At 41.3% G+C, this 23,112-nt stretch overlaps 1 protein-coding gene across 1 annotated transcript in view; it reads left to right on the top strand.

Moving 5' to 3' along the window:
• The first annotated feature begins 935 nt into the window (after positions 1-935).
• LOC103797047 (leukocyte tyrosine kinase receptor-like) overlaps positions 936-23,112 on the top strand; it is a 35,790-nt gene continuing 13,613 nt past the window's right edge. Inside the window, exons 1-16 of the mRNA XM_009069243.1 lie at positions 936-1,050; positions 1,952-2,104; positions 3,133-3,233; positions 5,042-5,208; positions 9,024-9,118; positions 14,051-14,152; positions 16,374-16,551; positions 17,022-17,172; positions 18,057-18,188; positions 18,722-18,878; positions 19,739-19,921; positions 20,461-20,559; positions 21,065-21,217; positions 21,753-21,755; positions 21,968-22,069; positions 22,724-22,910. Coding sequence (XP_009067491.1) covers positions 3,177-3,233; positions 5,042-5,208; positions 9,024-9,118; positions 14,051-14,152; positions 16,374-16,551; positions 17,022-17,172; positions 18,057-18,188; positions 18,722-18,878; positions 19,739-19,921; positions 20,461-20,559; positions 21,065-21,217; positions 21,753-21,755; positions 21,968-22,069; positions 22,724-22,910 — 1,766 coding nt within the window. The 5' untranslated portion in view covers positions 936-1,050; positions 1,952-2,104; positions 3,133-3,176. The remainder of the gene's footprint in view (positions 1,051-1,951; positions 2,105-3,132; positions 3,234-5,041; positions 5,209-9,023; positions 9,119-14,050; positions 14,153-16,373; positions 16,552-17,021; positions 17,173-18,056; positions 18,189-18,721; positions 18,879-19,738; positions 19,922-20,460; positions 20,560-21,064; positions 21,218-21,752; positions 21,756-21,967; positions 22,070-22,723; positions 22,911-23,112) is intronic.

The raw sequence follows: 23,112 nt of genomic DNA, 5'->3' as shown, positions 1-23,112 counted from the left end.
ATGACATGAAAAGATACTATTTCAAACCATGTACCTGGATTGCTGCAGAGATGTTCTTTTCTCTTTCTTTGGGAATTGGTTCCCAAACTTTTGCATTCTTTTCAGAGCAGTAATAATCCCAGTGGAACTTTAGTGCAGAGCTCTGCTAAAGGGCAGCAGGTTCAAAAAAGACATGCACAAACATGCAGGTCCATAACAGACCTGTGCACACATCCACAGGACAGGCTGGGTGCATCAAGAGCTATGCTTTTGAGAAATATCAAACTTTAAAATTATGTTCAACCTGGATGATATGTACCTGTGCAGTCAGTCAAATGATCCCAGAGCATAACTGACTAGACTACCTAGGATGCATGAATAAAGTTCCTGCACAGCGAGCCAACTTGCTGGGGAAGCAGCTATCTTCACAGGTTGGATGCCATAGCTGGAAACTAGTGCAGAAATGAGTCAACAGCATAAGCATTGGTTAAACCTGAGTTAAGGTCATAGCAATGTGTCTGTCAGGACTGGAGTTAAGTATCTCTGCCTCCAGCAGCAGAATGTCATGCAGCATGCCACAGCTGCCTGGCAGCTGCACAGTCATGTGTGCAGAACTGAGGAGCACACTATGGTAGGAAACTGCAAGATCCTTCATTTAAAAAAAAAATAAAAATTGTTATCTAAAGATAGTACAAACACAGCAGAAGCAGCACATGAGAAAGAAAGGAGCAATAAATTTGGACTCCATGAGAGCTCAGATGATCTGCAGGAATCTCATGCTAGATAGAAATCTATATAAAAAAGAGCAAAGAATAGTATCATTATCATCCAAAAGACAATTTCTGAGGTCCCACATGTGAAGGCTGATACACGTGAAGGGTCATACATATTCTGTCAGCTCATCTCTGGGCTTTTCTCTTTTTTTATCATTAGACAAGGAAAATCAAGATCTTCGTATAAATGGCAAAGGCTCCACCTTCCCCTGCCTTCATGGAGGCTGTGTCAGCCACCTACAGGTCTGTGAATTCATTAGTGATTGCCCTGCCAAAGAACAGGAAGGGACGAGGTGTGGTGAGTATATGGTATGGCACTTTGTGGGAACCTTCATCCCATTAGAAAAAACAATTTAGAATGAAAAATAAGTTAAATTGATTTCATCTCTAGATTAATTCAGTATTTTACCTCCTGAATTAATTTAGTCCATTTACATTAACTGGATACCAAGATTCTCTTTGAAAATTCACCCTATGTATAATAAAATGTATTTATTTTTGATCGGTTTGAGTTTTTTAAATATTGCAATAAGGAGCTCAATGATCTGCCTTTCATGGTTACTGCTACTTCAGAGAAAGGCAAAACCTTACTTACATGTCTGCAGCTGGATGAGAAATTCCTTCTAGACCCAAGATCTGAACTGTCCCTTCAGTGGAAGGTGCTAATCATCTTTCCAGAGCCAGCCACCAACAACATCATAATTCTGTCCTTCCAGGATGCCAGTTCAGAGTTCTTGCATATCAGGACAGAGAAATCCCCTAACTAATATGTGGTGCTAATAAGCATCATTTATCTTTGTTGCAAGTACAATGGCAGAGATCTAAAATACTTTGATGATTTGCCTTCCTTTAAGTGGGCACAGAAAACTTTGTGATGCCTGGAATTTCATACACAACAAGGCCTTACAAACATACAGCAGTGACTGACCATTCTTTAGATCATGGGAACTGCAGGTTTGCACGGTATCTAGAGTAGGACAGCGCAGCAAAGTCTCAAATATCTACAGAAGCAAAGTGTTGGCTTTCTTGATGGTGGCTCTGGAAATAAACAAATGGACCTATTTTGACATTTAAAAACTATATAGCATAGGTTGGGTAGCTTGGACAATCACAGTGAATTTTCAATTTTGCTGCCATTTGTGTTCTTTCATAATCAGTTTTCTCCTATTTTTCTGCTTTTTTCTTATTCTCCATTGTAGACAGTCTCCCAGAGGGCTCACATTGCTCTTTTGAAGAGGGTCCATGTGGCTGGACACTGAATGAAACTGCAGCATCTCCTTGGTCCATTCGGGGCTTTACTGAAATAGTTCAAGATGACTCATTTGTAGGGTCTACCTTACACGCCACTGGTGGTAGGTTCCTCATAGTTCTCTCTCACACTCTCTGCGTATGCATATACACGGTAGCTTTGAACTTACGGTTTTGTAATTGGTTTAAAAATGTTGTCATCATTGCCAAATGAACTGTAACATCAGTATTATCTATAACAACTTTAAATGTAGCTACAATTAACTTTCAAACATGATTCAGAACTTTATATTAAACAAGTTCTGCAACAAAGTTAACACAAAACTACCAGAGGTGAGGATTCTCCTCCACCTTAAAAAACCATATAGTGAATTTTCTTTATATATACTTCTTCCCTCCTACTTCCTCTTATGAGCTATCAATTGCAGAGAACTTCAGCAGCAATATGACATAGCTGCTGCATCACAAAGTAAAAATTGCCCAACAGAGCTAGGCAGCTTGTAAAAACAAATCTTTTGAAGACCCTTGCCAGACTCCACCAGTGAGCTAGAAAGAGCATCACATGTAAAGATATCCCAAGTGATCATATACATTCTGTGCCATAAAATACCACAAAAAATAAGACAAATAATTCCCAGAAATGTTTAGACTGAAAGTCAGAAGTGTTAGCACACCTGAGTCTTACCTTACAGTTCCCTGTGAGAGTGGAGAGTGTTCATATCAGTATCCTGTTTGTCTCTGGGAAGCTTGTTTAAGCTGTCCCTGGGAACAAAGGCTACAAAATAAGTTCTTCCAGCCGTGTTTGTCTCAGCAAGAGTGATTGAATCTAATGGTATAGGAACTGGGGGTGTAGATTAGTGTGAGCCTCTGTATGGAAAGATCTTGAGAGGTGTCTGACGTTTACACACTCGTGTCAGTATGGGGTTTTGGGATGTCAACTTTTTTGCTGCCGAAATCTACCAGAGTGTTTATATAACTTCACTAATAGGTTTGCTCTATAGCCATGCTTACACTTAAACTTATGTATGCTTACTACCTGTATTAACATTAATGATGTTAAACTATTTCAAGAGACTACACAAAAAAGCAAAAGATATTTTTTGTCTTTTCTGATTCACTTTTGTGTTCACAGGACACTTCCTCTACCTGCGAGCAGACAGCAGTCAGACGACTGGTATGGCTAAGGCCTACAGTACCAACTTGCCAGCCAGTATTGCCACTGAAGACTACCAGGTATATCACTCTGTTTTAGCACCTTTATGGAGTAAATCATCAGGCCATAGGCACTATTTGCACAATTAGCCCATTCTCCTGTCCCTCTGCACAATCTAGAAAACACTGGAAAGCAGAAGAGTTCACTATACTGCCTACCTAGCTACTTGTTGAAAACTGCAAAGGAGATGTGAAATGCATCCCTAGTAAGTGAAAGCAGAAGCCCTAAATCAATTACTCATTATAGAAAATTCCCCAGCCTAACTGTACCAACTGTTCCTATAAAGAATACCCAGCAGCTGAATTGTATGGGGTAACCTTGGTTTGTAGAAGAGGGCTGGCTGGGCGTTTGAGCCATGCAGTATACCTGCTGCTGAGACTTCTCTTCATACATTCTGTGATACTTTCATATGAGTTAACAAACTTCACAGTTTCATTGAGAACAGGAGTTTGAAGTTAGTAGGCATAAACGATTAAGAATATGAATGCTCACATTCTTCAGGAATTTCAAAAGTCGAGGGCAACCTGGCCTTGTGGCCTTTGTGGGATTAAAATATTGAATAATATTATAGTCATAACAACTAGGAAAATTAAGCTGCAAATTTGAGCTGGAGTCCAGCCTTGCTAGGGGAAAAATACAAAGCTTTGATGCCTCCTAATTAGACCTGGGGATAGAAATGTAGTGCAGGTGCCAGAAATGTAACTTCAGCATTTATATTTCTTTATAAATCCAGGTCAAGTTTGCTGGGTAGTTCCAACAAAATAAAATGTGCTTGGAGATAGGTTCACAAAACCAGGAGGAGAAACAATAGCTGTTGGTTATTGTGTAGAGGTCACAGGAGATCTGGACCTATTCTCCTCCACTGGCAAGGATTTGAACTCACATTTCAGGAGCAAGGATCTTCCTGCAGTTGTTCTTTGCAGCACATATTTGTGCACCATTTCTTGCCAGTGCTGGAGCTCTCTGTAATATAAAGAGCAGCTGAAGATTCAAAGCACTAGTAGAAATGACAGTTTTCACTTGCTCTGTGGCAAAGTGAAAGTGGGTGCCCCAAAGAAAGAGGAACGAGTCGTGCTTCAAAATATTCTTTGGCCTGGTGATCATGTTCCTCATCTGTCATATGGGTGCTACAGCACAGATAGTGCCCATGAATTGGGGCAAGTATATGGATTGAGGATTCCTGCCTCTGGAGACAATCAAATTCCTCATTTCCGGGGCATTTGGGGCAGGGCAGCTCTCCCCTTGGAGAGCTTTTGTGACCTGTATAGTGCCTGGGTATAGATTAAGCCATAATTTTGCAATACATTAACCTGGGTGGCTACAATGGGAATCCTTAAAAGATCTAAGCTGTGGTTCAAACCCTTTCAGAGGATGGTAAGAACACTTAAGAGGAATGTGGTTAGGACTGTTTTTTTGCAAGAACCTAAATCTCAGGGAAGGATTCAATGATAAAGCACTTCCTGAGTTTAAGCCTGTGTTCCTCTGGTTTACTACCTTTTTTTTCTGAAGGCGATAACAAGAAAACCAGGGCTGTCTCACCCAGATGGTGTTTGAGATTGTGGATATTGTCAGCAGTGGTTGATGAGAGTGGTTGGAAGAGCAGCTGCTCAACAGGAGTGTCAGTCAGGGTCTTTCCTGAGAAAATTGTGTGCTAGGAACAGTGCTGAGTCATAGACAGTCAATGAGTGGGAACTTGGTGATCTGTGTGATTAAACAGTTTGATCTAGGCTTAAGGTTTGGTGTCTTATATCTCCAGGGAGGGGAGAAGTGTCTACCTTTCCCTTTTTGTCACAGGTACCATTTTTTTCCTCTTCTTCCTCTGTTACAGATCCAATTCTCAGTGCATGTTTTTGGCAGCTACAATGGGACAGTCTCCTTGTCTGTCAAGGAAGAGATAAAGGGAGCTCCAATCACCTGGCCAATGTGGGAAAGAGCAGGGAGCTGGAGTGACCACTGGTTTCTTATCACCTTACCAATGCCAGTGCTTCAGAACCGGTAAGAGCTCCACTGTCAGCATCCAGAGTTACCCCTATAAGTTTACTAAATTGTTACTTTCTGTATTATGAAGCATCACTTTCAGTTTTGCCTTCTTTCAGGGACATTTCTACTGAAAAAAAATACAGGAGTACTGGAACTCTACTTGCTCAGGAAGTATTCTGTCCTAAGTGCATCTTTGTGCACATACACATCTTAGGTCAGCACAAGCCCACCCCATGTGACTGCACTTCTGTGCAGCCTCTAACAGTGTTTTTGGGAATACCAAGTGTCTTTACCAATCTGGGAAAGCCAGTATACTCACAGTGACAAAGTGCTCCCAGTAGGGAAACAGCTATATTAGCATAGCTGCACTTTGTACTCCCACAGTGAAAAACAGCCATGTGAGTCAAATGGGTAGTAAAACCACAGCTTAGCAATACAACTGTCTATTCTAGGATCTGTATCAGTGCAATCTAGGCAACTGGAGATCATTTGTTGCTGCATCACTAATGTAGTAATCTCAGGAAGAGACTGTTGCCCAAATCAGCCTTGCACTAAAGCTTTCATGAGTTTGGATGTGAAAATACAGTGCGACAGGGGTTTTCAAATGAAGTCAAATATTGAAGATTCAATGAAATTCAACTGAATCTAATTTTATTCAAGTATTCCTCCTCCCTCACCCAGTGTAACTCAGTCTCAAGCTATGTAGCTGGTGTTGGCAAGTGGTTACTTAGCATGATGCAAACATTTTTTTAATTTCTATAGTCTGTTTTTTGTGCATCTTCCTCATAAAGGTCTGTTTCACATGCAAATTAAGACCAAAAAAAAATCTCCAGGTCTATACAGTGAATATTTTAAATGGAAATATATCTACCCAGTAACTTCATGGATGAGGAGATTCCTTTTAATTTCAAATATTCTCTGCATCTTTGTGTAAAAGGCTGAAGGGTTTGGGCCTGGAAATGATAGCAATTCGGACCCAATCATCAGTAAAAGTCAGAGAGAGAGAATGTTGTTCTACCCTCTTTCTGGTTTAATTTCATGATTACCTTTGGTCTCAGTATTATCATATGTTCACCATATGCACCTTTGCCGTGAATTATTCCTTGAGGATAGGATTGGTCTGCATGCTGGCACTGTATTTATTATTCTTGTCTGACACATTCTGGAGCCCTGTGGATTAGCATCTATTTAGTTAAGCATATATGAAGTATAACCAGTGAATTAATAGTTCTTTTCCCTAGGCAATTTCATGTGGCTATAACCACAGCAAAGACCATGGGGCTCTTCAGATGTATTTTAGACCTTCTGCCTCCTCCGATATACAGTCCCATATGCTTGTTCCCTGAAGCCTCTGATTTCTGTATGAGCCCTTAGTTCTGAAGAGAAATCAATCTTCTGTGGCAGGAGAGAACGGATAGCAAGAGGATTTTTTTGAGGACTAGCCAGCCCAGCATGAAGAAAATTGATATTTAAATACCATAATATTTGAAAAAGTTGAACACTTAGACAAAATGAAAGAAGTAGGTAGATTATGCATGCATGTATGTATTAGGACAGTCTGTTTCAAGTAGTTCTATCTTGTTTCACTTCATGTAACTTTTTCAATGCCATTTTCAGACAAGTTTAAAACTGAGTGGCACAACAGTGACAATCACTGTGGGTAAGGCTGGAACTGTTCAATCTAGAAGGCAGACCTGTGCTACCTGAGCTAGTCAGGTGACTAACAGAAGTAATAAGATGTCATTTGCTGCACTGATCTGTAACAGAAACAGAAGTAGTACATACTTTACTGGAAGGTGCTGCAGCTATTTGCCTCAAGGAAGGAAACCCTGTATTTTTGCTTGCAGGACATGGGCTCCATCCCAGTCCTCTTGTCTTGTTCCTTCCGTGCTCTACTCCTTCTGTCCTGTCTTACCTGCTTCTATGTGACCTTGGTGCCTTTCTTCCTTGTTTTCATGTACTTGGCCCCTCTTTTCCTTCAAGTGCCCATTTGTGAACCCGTTCTGTCTGTCTCATGCTTCTGGTTATAATTTCCCTTTCTGAACTTCTCCCTGCTTCTTGTCTCCATCTTTCTTCCAGCAGCTGCTATGTCTCTGTATGTCTCCCTATGCTTCAATTCACTTCACCTAGCTATCTCTTGTGTGCTTTAATTTCATTTATCCCAGACCTACAGTAAAGGTTTATTCCCAGTCTTCATGTTTGACTGGCTCTTTGTTTCTCTTTGTAGACATCAGGCCCAATCCCCACACACACCGAGTCTAAGCTCATCTTCTGTAAGGTTCCGAGGGAGCTCCCCAGCCTCTCTCCAAAATGCCATCTTGTTCACTCTGGATTTAGTTTAGGCTGATTTTTTTCTCCTATTTGGCCAGGGTCAGCAAAAGAAAGAAAGGCTGGGAAAGAAAAATTTTATTCATTAATTTGGAAGGGCAGTTCTCACCTCATGTAGTAGAAGCAGATACAGTTTGTAACAGCACTGCATGGAAAGTACCATTTGGCTTGAGACTTTAAGATACCCAGGGAAGAGGAGACTGCAGAATTAAAAAATTCTACTAGACATGGAAGTGTCAGGAATTTTAAATTTTCAAAGACTTTTTCTTAAAATTTTGATAGAATCTCATTCACATGGAAAAAAAAAGCTCACATGACGTGATTCTCTTCCTCATAAATTTCAAATCCCACTTCAAATACCTTGTAGCACAGAGTACTTAAAAAGTTACCAGCATTTTTGAGCATGCTCAAAATGGTGAATCCCTATGTTACCTCATCCTCAACACTGGCAAAACCTTTTGATTGCTAGACAAATCATACCAAATCACTCAAAATAGAAAAATTCATTGGGGTAAAAGCAGCTTATCCCTAAAGATTTCAATGCACCTATGCAACATTATACTAACTGGGTATATCAGCCAGCATTTGGCTGGTGGGTGGAATATGCACACATACTTTATTGTCACTAATTTGGGACAAGTGTGTTCCTAGGCTGAATGATTAATGTGTTATGCAGGACAAGCTCAATATTGAGCTTCACCAGTGACAGCAGTAGAGGTCCTCTCCATATGCTTTTAATAAACTCTAAATAGACTGGACATCAGACATTTGTTTATTTCTGAAATTTAATGGAGAACAATTCAGTCTTGTCCTTTAGAAGGAGATCCTTTAGCCTGTTTTCTTTCTTCCTTGTGAATTCAGAATGTAGCAATGCACATGGGACATGAGAGAGCTCCTAGATAAGTAACTAAGACTCTGGTCACAGTGGAAAAAAGATGAGACAGCCCAGAGAGCTAACACTTCAGAGAGTCACGGCTGAAATTTAAAATGTCCTGACCTTTAGCTGATATAAACTCATGTCACCTTGTTGAGTTATACTGGCTGTGGATCAGGCCCAAGACATTTGGGTATTCTGTTCAGTTTTTACTGACTGTTTCTTTGGAGATGGAAAGGAGATTTTTTTTCCCCCTTCCCTTTTACACATGTCTAATTCCCTGACTGTTTCTGGAATACAAATGGTTGTCTGGATATGACTATTAGTGAGGGCCTGTAGTTTGTATTTCTACATGTGTGTGCAGATTGCAGGGGACGTAGGGCTTTCATTCTTGTTCCCCATGAAATGTGGAATTATATGAATGTTGGTTGGTCCTTAGTAATGGTTGATGTGTGGACAAGATTTAGAGCAAGCCCTTTTGGCAGCTCAGCAGGGCTTGTCTGGAGGAAACACTGTAAATAGTGATGATCATGTTTCCGTAACAGAACATAGTACTTTTAGGTTTGGGATTTTTTTTCCCCTCCTGTTGCTTTGTTGGTCTTCTCTAAAACTTGTGTCTTATTGCAAGGTTTCAGCTGCAACTCCTGGCAACCTGGGGCTGGAACTCCCAAGCTGACATTGCTATCGACAATATTACATTTGGACTGGACTGCTTCACTGACGGTGAGCCACAGATTTTGCAGAATCCCTCAAAGAATTTGGGTAGTGCAATCATCATCTCACAGATCCAAGACACACGTTCTGTTCTCCCTACAGAGTGCACATGGATCATTTCTGTTAGCTTTTTCAGCACAATGCTATTTTATCTCAGACCTAGTGAAGATTGCAAGTAGAGGCAATTTTACGGCATGTCAGTCTTCTATTGCTCTTCTTTCTCTAAGCTGTGATATCCTGCATCGCATAGTTGAGAACTGTGTGTGTGTCTTGGCAAGAAACACTAGACATACTCCTAAGTAGAAAGATTACATCATGCTGTTCTTCCACAGTCCCTGCTGACCTATGCACCCTGGCAATTGATACCTGAAGGGAATTTGTTGAAATCAAAGGGGAAAGTCACCATATTTTAGTGGAGGAAAGGAAGAAAATGAAGGAATCAAGTGGCTCTCTGACAATAAAGTTTAGATTATTGCAACAATTTGTTTTACTCTGTGAGGTGGTATATCAGCTGCTACTGCCAGATAAGTAACAGCTTTCCTTTGCTTCATCACTGTGAATAGGACTGACAACAATGTATTCCACTTAAAAACGGAGCCATTGCTGCCCTCTGAAAACATGTTAGCTAGAGTTGGATTTTCTTAGCAGACAAGGGGAAAGAGATTAGATACTTGAACCATTTGCAAGTATTAGAAACTGCCTTCTTTTTGTCCCTGGGGAAAAGACATATGCTCTGTTGTAAAGAAGCTGGAGGATATGCAACATTTGAATTGTGCCTTCTGTTGCAGACAAAATGTGGATTGGTGGTCCTGTGCTACTCTTCATGTGTCACCACACTCGGTATGTCAGCACTTAGGGCAGTAGCGTGTCCCTGCATTGGCTAGCTGTAGTGTAGTTTAAGGCTTATGTCAAAATAGGCATGGGTTAAAAGCTCATCAACAAAAACCACTGTTCCCTCCCATCCTTTTCTCATTCAGTCTCCTGTTCTCTGTCCGTTTATTATGTGGGCACTGAAATCACTCTTCTATAAAATGCTGAGCATGCACATTTTCATCTGAAATTGAGAGGGAAAGCTGTTCTTTAATGGTAATGCCATTTGTTCACTGCAACTCCTTAACAGCTCTGTCTCCCAAAAACTTTGGGACTTCCATGCTAACACTTTGGTTTGAAATCTTGAGGAAACTGAAGGGAGTGATTGCAGATGCACCTGTGCCAGCTGATGTGCACCCAACAGCTGCAGTTTACTGCCTTCCTGTTTACCCATAGACATTTTGCTGGGTCTGGTGTTGGTATGCATACTTTGGCAAACAGGCAGGGTGTAAATGCCCCTGCAGCAATGTTATCGGAGCTTGTCCATTAGACTGCTCAAGTCACTCCTTATTTTCAATTAGTATAAATTGCACTGATGTCAAGAGACATCTGGCACTTCCCCCATCTGAAGACAGGACCCAGAGATGCATGACTCATGCAGAAGAAAGACATCACAAAGGAAACATGTTTCTCAGAAGTCTTGCACTTGCCACTGTTCCTTGAATCCTCTTTGCAAGCTGACATTTTCTCGCCTCTGAAAGCAACCCCCTTGTATTTGTCTTCTCATGACTTTAATTCAGTTAGGTTGCAGAGAAGCCCAGCAGCTCTGCTGTGTTTTCAGTAATGAAATTATTTCTCCCTGGCAAGGACAGGTTTCAGATGTCAGAGACAGAGCCAATTAAAATCCAAGCAGTGAATTCTTTGCATGAGGGCAGCAGGAAGGATGTATGGCAGGAAGGAAGGATTTGCTGCTTGCTAGGATGTAAATATTATTTTCTCTATCTATTCCAGTCTTGTAGTTCAATTGCTCTACAAAATCCAGTGCAGACTGAAAGCACTGTTTGTGTATGCAAGCTGGGGAAAAAGGTGAGGTTTTGCATATACCTCAAAATTGAGAGGAAAGGTTCGGTAAGATTTAAGAGGAGAACAACTGGGTAGTGAGGGCAGCTCAAGAGACGTCAATAAGGACAAAACCCAAACAGACCATTCTTTAGATGGCAGCTCCTGGGCATTGACAGATGTTTTCCTTGTGAAAAGGATGAAATTAAACTACCCTTTGGTTTATACAGTCATCTGGTGTAAGACAGTGTCACAAACTGGAAGATGCGTCTGGTTCATGGTGAGAACTTTTGGTGGGCAGGAATAAAGATATTTCACTGTTTTAGTTAACTAGTGCTTTCATAGTAAGAGGTCTGAAATTTAAGTGTCTTAATATGAAAACATGGACTGGCACAGCAAATAGAGTGCTGATCGTTGCCCTCCTCGCTGCCTTTACTATTACCTTTTGGTGCTCTGAACATTATATTGTTTCAATTAAGATCACAGGTCTGTAGTCTATCAAAGTGCACTGTACTACCCTGGGCTAGAAATTACATTTCATTCTGTGTATCATTCAGAGTTTCCCAGAAGACTGGTTTATAAATGGCAAGACTGTCCAAAGAGAGCTTTTGTATAGCGTATCTGTAGTTCTTGACTTCAGAGAACCTGACTCAGCAAAGTCTGATTCTTTGGACCTGCCAGTCTCTTTGCTTGAAGTGAATGGTGAGGGGTGATTCAAGCCTCATTACTGCCTCCTTTCACTGATTTAAGAAGTTCTTGACTAGAGATGCAACAGATCAGCAAAACGAATGGGGAAGGGCGAAGCTGGTGCAGCTTCCCCATTCTCTGTCCCACTCCAGGACAAGCTGGAGTGGCTTCCAGGAATATTGCAACCTGCATCATTAAGGTGGGATCTCTGAGGATACCATGCACACCTTGACGATCCTGTGAGGCATCTTACTCTGATTAATCTTGGCCACGAGACCTCTCTCTCTATTTTCATTACAGTCCCAGAGGCAGAGAAGTAGGAGTGAATTACTTCAGCTCTGTCTACAGGAGATGCCCTGTCTTTCTCCGTTACAGTTCCCCTCTGTCCCTTTTTAATGGGGAAATCAACAACATTAGTTAAAACCTGGAGAAAGGATTTCTTGTTCTTTGTATTTTTCTGATACAGATACACCTTAATATGAATTAATTCTTGTTCCCTTCCATTCACTTAGAGTCAACATGTTGGCTCTTAGAAGAGGAAGTGGAAGCTAAAATAGACTGGAGCACCAGCCTCTGGATCCCCGGGGTACATCATGTTTGTAGAAAATGGCACCTTACAAATTCATGTCTGACAGTGCATAGAATGTCAGCCTTCAAAGAGCTAATGGCTCGTGTGGACAGGGTGCTGGTCAGCCAGTCTTGCAGCTTGTCTGCTGCTGAGCACAGAGGAGACAGAAACTTTCTTCCAGAGCATGAGGGTTTGAGACTGTTTGGAGAAGGAGGAAAGATTGTTTATTTGGAAATGAGGCATTGCCTTAGGATACTCAGTTGGGATGCTGCAAAAAATTCCATTCAGGCGCACAGATCAACTATCTGTTTCAGGGAGTGATTTACATTTCTTCACCCTGGAAAACATAACTAGTCTTCTTGTACATCACCAAGCATCTGAAACTGTTGTGACCTTTGGGATTTGTAATTCAGAGCAAGTCTTGGGAGATCAAGCATCTTTTCTGGGCATGCATTGTATTTTTCATTGCATTTTCCTTCTTATCTTTGATTAATTTCATTTGTTTTGGGTTAATTTCATTTTTCACTGGCTCAACAAGTTCATTCATTGAAGTTCTTTATCTCAGTATGAACAGAGTGTGTCCATACAAAGCTTGCTTTTACTGCTGTGCATCAATGTGCTTTCAGTCAGACCTGAGGGGAATATTCTCAGGAGTAAAAGCTCAGCAAGGTCTCCATGCTTCAATTAGTTATTTGGCCTCCTGACACAGCTAACAAGGGTGTTAATTATCGCTATTTAGAGCAGTGGCTTTGTGGCAGAGATAATTGTCCATCTGGAACTGAGTGAGTCTCCTTTGAATAGAGCATCAAGCAGCTGTTAGATTCTCACAACTGGAACAAATTGAAATATTTGTAATGTTTTTCAACTGATGAAAAATGTTCAGTATTAAATTAACTGAGGGTTCATAAAATGGAAGGAAGCCTGTCTTTTTTCTTATAGAGATTTTCCAATCAAAAATCTGCATAAAAATGGGTAATTTAACTGTTGAAACAGGATGCTTGCAGATTATAAGGCAAGGGTTCAGCTATTACTTTTTCCTGTTGTAAGCAGCATTGGTTGTGTGGTGTTCTCAAAGCATTCAGATGTTTTGGATCAGTGATTGATTTGAAGTCCCTCCTCTCTAAGAAAGGGCTGATTTTTAAAGGCCTATTTTACTGGGCAGAAATGTAGAATTTTGCTCTGTGGTTTTCAAAAATTGTTGTTGAAAGATTTATGGCTTGTGTCAAGGGTATGCTGTTCCTCCTTAACTGTGTAAGTTAGTGAGACATGTAGTTTTATTTAGTACTTTATTCTCTAAGCGTGATCTTGGGCGCTCAAGTTGGTTATTGAGTGGGGAGTGATGTTAGGGTGGTTTACTTGCCATCACACCATTCAGAACCAAAAGTAGTGATTTTTGCTATCATTCTCCTTTACACCTCTATTCATTTGACTGTCCAGAATTGTCATCTGCCTGTTTGATGAGCACAGAATCAATATCCAGTATCTGTTCTCCCACATTATGTTTTTCCTACAGTCTCTTGTAATCACAGCTAGTACAATTGCTGGCCAATTTGCAGTTCGCATGGGATAACATGGAAAGTCTGTGTTTGTGTAAAGACCCACTGGCTTTAGCACAGATACAAGTAGCTAATCCAAGACACAGACTCAAAAGAGTAACAAAAATGTATTATTTTTTAAAACACCTTTTCTGCCCAAGGTATTATTTATCCATCTTAACCAAATGGTTGTACTTAATTCATTCATGTAATCTTTACATTTTCCATCTCTCTTTTTTACTATCCTCCCATCTCTCTCCTCTATTCTACAAACTATTACAGGAAAACAACCAAATCATTTTGGTGGGAAACGTCAGTATCCACGTGAGATTAGTATCCTGGAGGAGCATCTTCTGAACCCCCTGGAAGAGCCCTCCCTCCCAGGTACGTGATTCAGTACTGAAAACCTGTCTCTTGGCTATAAAAGGTGGCTCTCTTCCCATCTCCTTTGTGTGATATGCCTGCCCTATAGCAACAGAGCAACTATATATAATCCATGCCAAAGATGTGGAGATCATGTCAGGTAGTCTCTGGCTATAGGGAAGCAGTTTGCTGGAGACCAACTCACTGGTCCTTAAAGATCAGATTCTCTTTAAGGAAAAGTAGAATATTTTTAAGTAAAAGCAGAAGCTTCATGAATTAAATTTGGAGTGCACAAAAGCCAGCTCAGGAACAAAAGGTATAGATCAGTACAGAAAGCTGGAGATAGAAAGAGATTTACTGCAACTTGGTGAGCAGTGAAGCTGAACAAAAGGAGTGTAGAATAGGGGTGTAAAGATTAAAATCCAGGGAGGGGAAGTAAGTGAGAATCTGGAAATCCACCGAGGGGAAAAATTGCATAAAAAACTAGGAGAACAGGGCATACCAGGGACCAGTTTACTGATAGCAGTAGAAATTGGCACTTTGGAGAACAGATAACAGCTGTGTGGGTGAGAAGAGCTGTCTAATGTAGGGGCCAAGGAGAAGCTATGCTTGAGGCGTTTTTGCAGACAACGAATACCAGTGTATGACTGTACAAGCTCCTGAAGACTGTGTCCACCTGGAAAGTGACAGTCTGTACTGCTGTCGGTTCATGTTAGCTCAAGGGGCAGATGTTTCTGTAATGTAGCTGACACTTGTACCGCAGTGATCCATCCACATGTTCACAGGACGACATCTGTTGGGGATAATTTTCCTTGCCTTTTACTTTAAATAAGATTGGAATTTTGGAATATTTCTTTTGACGGGTTGTGATTTTTACTGCTATTTTAATCATTCAGTTCTTAAACAGTTCTACTTCTGACTCTGGCTCTTGTGCATGCGCGGCATCACACATTTTTTAGATACGTTATTGAACAGTTTTATTCCTATGCTTCATCTCACTCACTGGACAAGATGGATATGTTTGGGTCTTGGTCAGGGGTTATGAAATGGAGGGGATCTGCTGCACTGTTGTAGAAACAAAAGAATAATGCTTAAAGAGAACCAGGGAAACAAATTGCTCGGAGGAGAAGGGCCCCTACTGAAAGTAGGCTGTCCCCTGGCTGTTGCTGTTGCCATGGGCTTCTTGTGCAAGCCTGAGATGAGTCACTTAAAGCTTTCACTGCATTTCACAGATGGCCACTAGTTGTAATGGCAGATGTTTTCAACCTTTGTTTCTGTGTACATTCTTCAGTTCTCATCTGGAAAATTGAGTGCCTTCTTGCTTCATACTGGCACTGAAAAGGGAAATTTGATCATGTCTGTGAGGCACTCAGATAAACCCCTTCTTAGAAGTCCTATCTCTCTCCCCTTTCCCCTCCTCCCTGCTCAGTTGATGGGGTTTATCTCCATGGTTTATTAAATAGTGTGCAGGAAATAAGGTGAGAGAGGGTAAAAGCAAACAGTGACTATACACAGGGCAGTAGTTGTGCTATGACTAGAACAAAGTGGGGATAATATATTATCTCTGTGATTTTATGACTAAGGGTGATATCTTAGTGGATTGTATTATGAGGGAACTGCATTAAGTTGAATAGATAAATTTAACTTTAGTATGTACTGACTTTCAAGTCCTCAGCATTGTAAATGCAAGTTTAAGCATGTATGGTTATAGTTATAATAAGAATGTGATCAAATAGATGTATTGAGTTTTAAACCCATGTAGATAGCATATACTGCTGCAACATGGTCTTTCCCTCGGTAATCTATTTTTTATATAATGGTTAATGTTCTGTGTGAATAATAATAATGTGATTTTTGTTGTCAAAGGATCATTAAGGAAATACATCAACAAGAACAGTTGTTTGTTTCAATTGCACTTATTCTTTGCTTATATAGTCCCATGAGTTATTGCACATGTGGCTGGAAAGGTGCCTGGTAGAAAAGGCCCTGGGGGTGTTGGTCAACAGCTGGCTGAACATGAGCCAGCAATGTGCCCAGGTGGCATCCATTACTGGAGGTATTTAAAAAACATGTAGATGTGGCACTAAAGAACATGGTTTAGTGGTGGACTTGACAGCGTTGGGTTAACAGTTGGACTGGATGATCTTAGAGGTCTTTTCCAGCCTAAATGATTCTATGATTGTTTGTCTGAGAAATATAGGGAAGCTCATATCTGACTCAACTCTTGCTGTTCTAGTCACAGGGGACACAACTGTTGTTCTCTGGTGGTTCACAACATGTGGTGCCAGTGGTCCACATGGGCCAACTCAAGCTCAGTGTGACAGTGCCTATAAGAACAGTAACGTGTCAGTGACTGTGGAGAAGGAGGGCAAGCTCCGGGGAGTGCAAGTCTGGAGAGTGCCAGCCACAAACAGATACAGGTGAGTATCAGTGTGTGCTGGAGAGGCAGCCACATTTAACTACCTTTTGTTTGTGGAGTTTCAGCAAGCATAATTGTGGGACCATCTGTACTGAGTGAGTGGAGGGGGCAGTGAATAGGAACAGTAGCTGTAAAGATCTGTGTCTGAGCTATTGCAAAGCATGGAAGTCAAATAGAAGTGCTGCCATCATTTCAGTCCTGAAACCTTAGACTTCTAGACTGGGCTATACTAGCTCATGCTATTTGCTCCTGAAGTCTGTTTCCAGTACTCTGGTGTAAGTTTGGTCTATCCTCTTGAGCAACCTAGCTACATGGGTCTCAAAGAATAGCCATGAGCTGCTGTAGCAGGGCAGCCTGCTCTGGAGCAATGCCTGTTTAGAAGTGAAGGTTGGGGAGGCCTTGCAGATGGAGTTACTTTGGGGATAAGAAGTATGAGAGTTGTTTCTTTTAACTACTTACTTTTTCTTGCAGGATCTCTGCCTATGGAGCAGCGGGGGGGAAGGGAGCCAAAAACCACAATAAGAGGTCCCATGGGGTCTTCATCTCAGCCACCTTCCAGCTGGAGAAAGACGAGCTGCTGTACATCTTAGTGGGGCAGCAGGGGGAGGATGCCTGCCCTGGGGTGAGGGCCACCAAGCATGTGTGGGCAGAGACCTTGCAGATATGATTCACTGAGATTCAGTGGGTGGCTTGGGGCTTGGTGATGAAAGATAGAAATTCCAGAATCCAGAAGTCCAGTCAGGAGATTGGGTAGAACCAATAAAGCTATAAAAAGTCTCAAAACAAATATAAAGAGATCTGAAAAGGAAAACAAAATGCACAAACAAATATGAAGCCCACAGGAACTTTGCTTTAAGCTCCTGGTGTTTGAAACAAGTTCTTAATCAGCTTTCTTGTGCTTATTTTAAGCAGGAAACTAGGAGGCAAGAATTGTGTGCTCATTCTCTTGTTTTTCCACAGCCTAGGTTTCTTTTTGTCTGCCAGGATTTCAGACAATTTGCTGTTATTTATGGAAGCATCCAGAAGTATTTTGTCTGCCCTGTGTTACATACTCTGGAAGCTTAGAGACTAAGGTCTGAATCCAAAGCCTATCAAAACCAGTGAGAATCTTCCCATTAAATACAGTGGCTCCTGTATTCATAATGTCAAAAAACTCACTCATGAGAAACTTTTCATGGTTTTGATTATAAGAAGTTCTAAATATACAAAATATGAATTATGTGATATCAACAATGAGTTAATACTTTGGGGTTTTTTCCTGTAAGCATCTATATTTTCACTTGCACGTGTAATGTGAGGTTGCAAATCAGAGGTAACAGACAGATCTATCCCCCAGCTGTTGGCCCTTGTAGAAGAGGTCACTTTCCATAAAGATAATATTCATACTGGTTTATATATGCCTGACATACATGACAAACATTATGACATTATTATACTTAAATATGCAAACAACTCTCAAGAGTTGGACTTTGCTGATATTTGGGTGTATCTCTTGTCTCCTTTCAGGGCAATCCTGAAACACAGAAGATCTGCTTAGGAGAGTCATCTCTCATTGAAGAAGATTACAAAAAAAGAAAGGACTTGAAGGAATGGGCTGGAGGAGGTGGGGGTGGAGGAGGTGCAACCTACATCTTTAGAGTAAGTATTTCCTCTTTGCATCCTGCCTGAGCAGTGTCCAGCAGAGCAACTAGCTCTTCCTGTTGATCATGGCATGTGATAAACAGTTCTTTGGAAAAGGTGATGAAAAAGGACTCTCCATCTGCCCTCTTCTCACCTCCATGCCCCCACTTCTGTCTCGCTTTGTTTTTTGTCTTTTTTATTATGTATCTCTTTTCATATCCTTGATCATATTTGTCACTGTTATTAAGCTAGCTGAACTGGTTCCTCAGTTCTTAATAGATAAGATTGGGGAATTACACTGGGATGCCACATTTAATACTGGCAGCAGTCCTTAAAAAAATTAATCCCAAAACTCTGGTGTTCTGTTAAACTGTTACTTTTGTACAGAGGAACATGATGTAAAACATTTTTGTAACAATTCCATGAAACAGTCAGTAGCATTGCTCTGGCCTTGGGCCACTCTTCTTTGGGATGAACTTTGATGAGTTTATGTGAGTTCACATATCTAAGGGATGCAGAGTTTTTCTGATGTTTGATGGGGGGTTTTCCAGCAGAAGGATGGGATTTTGGAACCTTTGCTCATCGCAGCAGGAGGAGGAGGAAAAGCCTACCTGAAGGCTCAGGACAGCTCCCTGGATGATGTACCCCTGGAGCAATTTGAGAACAGCACTGCAGTACCTGGAGTTAGTGGCAGGACAGGGGCAGCAGGTGAGATGCTAAAACCTCAGAAGGCCTGAATCAGGTGATTGAATATACCCATTGTCCTGTAGGCATGAAATAAAGGGCTCCTGTTTTGATCTTTTTGAATTTTTCTGTGGCAGTTATTGTTAGAAACATGCTGGTAGTCTATAAGGGATGTCTTCTTACATGATGTGCCACCTGATGAAAGAGAATGTATGACAGGTGTCGAGCCTCCAGTAGAGGCTATTCCACAGGAGGACTCCTCTCTTCTATGAACTAACCCAGTGAAAATGATGTTTGGGGGATGGAGCCCATTCCTTCACACTGTAACAATAGCCTTTGAAGACTTTTTCCTTGTTGCCCCCTAGAAACTGTGAAAACAAGAATTATATTATGAGAATTATAGAAGAAATGAAAACCTGTTTATAGTCTTGTAATGCCTGTGCCTAGAATCCATTCCTAAGAGACAAAAAAAAAATCCAGTGGTTGTCCATGTCCTGCTGTAATAGCCTTACTAGAGTGAGATGAAGAAATCTAGTTTATTTTTGTTCCCCTGGGGAACACACCATCTCACATGCCTGAAAGCCCTAACCAGTTATCCTGAAGGGGAACAGTGGGCTCCTTATTTCCTTAATGCCACTAGAAATTGGAGCTAAGGTGTTGGTTTATGCAGTACATACAGCAGGTTGTGTGTTAGACTTCCACTTTGTTATTACCCGTGGCAGCAAGGAGCTTGTCTGTATATTCTCTTGAACTTAAAGAAAGAGTTACCTCAAATGTAGACACTTCAGAAATTAAAAAGGACTAATCTCTGTCTCTCTGCAGAGCACCTCTGCTTGTGTTTCCCTTACCTGTTTTTGTTTTGTTTTGTCACTCTCTGACTGAAGGTGGAGGTGGTGGCTGGCAAGATGAGAGTCTGCTTCCTCAGGCTGGGAAGTCCCTTCTGGAAGGTGGAGAAGGAGGTCAAGCTTGTCCCCAAGCACTAGCCAAGCTCCAGTGGGCCACCTCTGGTGGCTTTGGTGGTGGAGGAGGAGCTTGTACTTCTGGTGGAGGAGGCGGAGGCTACAGAGGTAAGTCTGCTGGAGGAATGGTCTTGATGTCTAATTTTGTACCCTTCAGAGCACCTGCAGTTAAGGGCTAGGACTCTTAGTGGAGAGGTACACTGCTGCAGAAGGTGACTCACAGGTACTTTAAGACAAATGTTATGAAACCTGCTCTACTCTATGCCATCACTCTATAACTGGGGAAATCAAGGTTATAGAAATGTTCCTATGTGATTTAGTATTTGGAAGGTGTGATGAATCACCCCTTCATCCATTCCCAAATTACCCAGGGAAAATGTTCCATTACTTTTTTCTGTTCAAAAGAAATACATTTTTACCTTGCTGAACTGAGAAACCTGCATTAAATAAAGTCACTTCACTAACTTTGGTGCTGGCTGGGTCAAGTGAGTGTTTATCCATCAAGGACATTATACATATAATTTAACTGGAAGGTTACAGAATGGCCTTAGGTGATAAGTGCCAGGAATGAATGCAACACTTCAGAAACAATATATATTTTGCAGCATGCGGCACTGATCAGCTACCTTATACTCTTCTCTCCCCAGGGGGACATGCCTCTGATAATGATGATATCACAGCTGGTGGGCAGGATGGCATCTCTTTTGTGAACCCCATTGGAGAGATCTTCTTGCATCCCCTGGCAGGTACAATATACTTCTTATTCCTCTTATTTTTCTTCTTCCTCCTTTTCCCTTCTTCCTCTCTATTTCCTCTTTCCTGCTCTCTCTTCTCCTGTCTTTGTTTTCTATCAATTTCATTTAAGCTTATTTCACTCTGCAGGTCAGATCTTTAGCTGTGGGCATTTCTTTAAATATTTCTGCAGTGTTCTGGGACCTTTTTCTTGTCAATCTCTAAACCAGGAGAGACACCAGTCACCAGGTTCAACTGCATATCCTCAATCCCTGACTTTTCTGGTCAATTCCCTTCGAGGCCTCTCTGTTTGCTTAAGAAACCCAATATCTTCTTCCCTACTGGCCCCCATGGCTTCTGACATATCCACACAGTTTTGGACTAACTGCTGTCCTGCAGAGAAGGAGAGAAGTTGTAGGTACCTGCTGGGTTTTGTTTGGTTTGGTTTCATTTACCTTACTGTAACAAGATAGGAAAAACTGAACTCAGCCCACCTGTTGTATCTGATTCCTTGCTCAGCTATGGAGAGTCATGGTGAGGTGGAGGTTCAGATCTACCTTAACTGCAGCCACTGCCACTCGGACAACTGTAAGCGAGACCCTGACACTAACCTGCCAGTCTGCCAGTGTGAGATGGGGGCTGTGCTGGCCAATGACAATGTCACCTGCACTGGTAAGTTGTGAAGTTTTAGCCTCACTGAGTAACATCTATATTCTTTATATTGTGTCTCCTTATGGCTTTTTTGATGTTCAGTTCCCCAAGTTACAGCTAGTGACTCCAGTAAACATAGTGTGAGAAGTGTTGGGCAAACATATGACTGAAAATTCCTCATGACCTTTCTTTACGTGCTGAGCTGCATCTCTGTCACCATCTGCAACATTCAGGTTTGGATTAAGTAGAAGGTAAAATATCTGTAAAGAGACATGGTGTAAATTTTCTGATTGGGCTTAGTGTATCCGATATTTAAGCATAAATACCTCTCCAGGAGAACATGCCACATACTGCTGAGTTATTTAAGCCACAAATTACTTCCTTCCACAGCAGTTTCCCCCTGCGCCTGTCAGCTGATGCCTTGTACTCACTGTTATTTCCTGACACAGTTTCTTGGAGCTCCAAAGCTTCAAGACTCTAGAGCACTTGTGAACAGTGATGTTACCCATTTATAAAAACAACTGGAAAAATGGTTAAGAGATCTGTGTTTTATCAGTTAGTTTTCTATCTTCACAATGGTTTTAAAATTATTTAGGTATTTTTCAATCTCCAGGGCTGTAGAGGGATTTGCTGTAATTTTTATAGGATGGTCTGGCCATGATCTGTGTATGGTTTTGTGAAATACAAGCAACTTTCAGAGGTATGCCTTACAGTAGCTCTGGTTGCTTTCTGATTAATGCACCTCAATTTTTATTTTTTCAGTGCCCCAAGGCCCTATCCCAGAGGGACACCTTCCTCTCCCACTCCTCCTAGCTGTGGTGTCTGTGATTGTGGTGCTTGGAATGGTCCTCATTTGTGGCAGCCTATCTATCAGTAAGAAACACTTACTTCTTACAATCCTTTGACTTGCCTTTTCCCTGTTAAATTATACCAAAAGAGACCACCCAACCACATGCCACTGCTTTTAATACTTGGAGCCAAAGTGTTGGGGTCTCCTAACTGGGTTGGCGGTATAGGGAAAAAGAAGTGATAAAAAACATCACCACCCCATAGTTACACACCAGCATAGTCCCAAAGGGTAAGGACTGCTCTTCCCTGGTATTTGCTAATTTGCCACAGAAAAAAAAGAGCTTGTAAAGCCTTCTAAGCAGGTGTTTCTTTAGCAGCCACTGCTATACAGGATGAAGTGGTAATCTGTAATTAAACATATAATCCCTTCAGGGAGATGGTTTGATTTTTGGGACTAAATGTCAGCAAGATATCTTGTGGAGCACTCCTTCCTCAGCCAATGTACAAATAACATAGGAAACCTGCTCCCAGGTGCGTAGGTGCCTGCAGGAATAAGACTGCATATCCAATATTAAATAGCTACAGAGCATGAAGAACATGATACTGGCAAGCTGAAGATGCTTCTTGAGCATTTATAATTATGGGGTTGGTTTATTTCTGTTCTGCGTAGCCAGCATTATCTTTTCTCTCCAGGTGTTGATCTTGTTTGTGCATTTTTATTTGTCTCCCCACCCACAGTTTATTACCTTAAGAAGCAGCAGCTGGAAGGAGCCAGAGCACGACTGCAGAGCCCAGAATATAAACTGAGCAAAATCCGTACATCTGCCATCATGACAGATTACAACCCCAACTACTGCTTTGCAGGGAAGGCCACCACTCTGAGTGAGCTGAAGGAGATCCCACGGAAGAACATCTCTCTGCTTCGGTAAGAAAGCAAGGGCCACCTGTCTGCCTAACTGCAAAGCACCTAGTCTAAGTCAGACAAAATACCATAGATGTGATACTTATGTTTTCTAAAATATTTTGATCCCATAAAGTTCTCAAGCAGAGATATAAAATTGTGAGTCTCCTGTTCCATGTTTCCACAACAGCATAGGTATTTCACTTTTGTGTTTTTATATTATGTC

The sequence above is a fragment of the Acanthisitta chloris genome, unplaced genomic scaffold, assembly GCF_000695815.1.
Source record: "Acanthisitta chloris isolate BGI_N310 unplaced genomic scaffold, ASM69581v1 scaffold19302, whole genome shotgun sequence".
NCBI classification, from domain to species: Eukaryota; Metazoa; Chordata; class Aves; order Passeriformes; family Acanthisittidae; genus Acanthisitta; species Acanthisitta chloris.
Note: the sequence above shows the minus strand (reverse complement) of the source record. Positions and strands in the feature narration are given on the sequence as shown.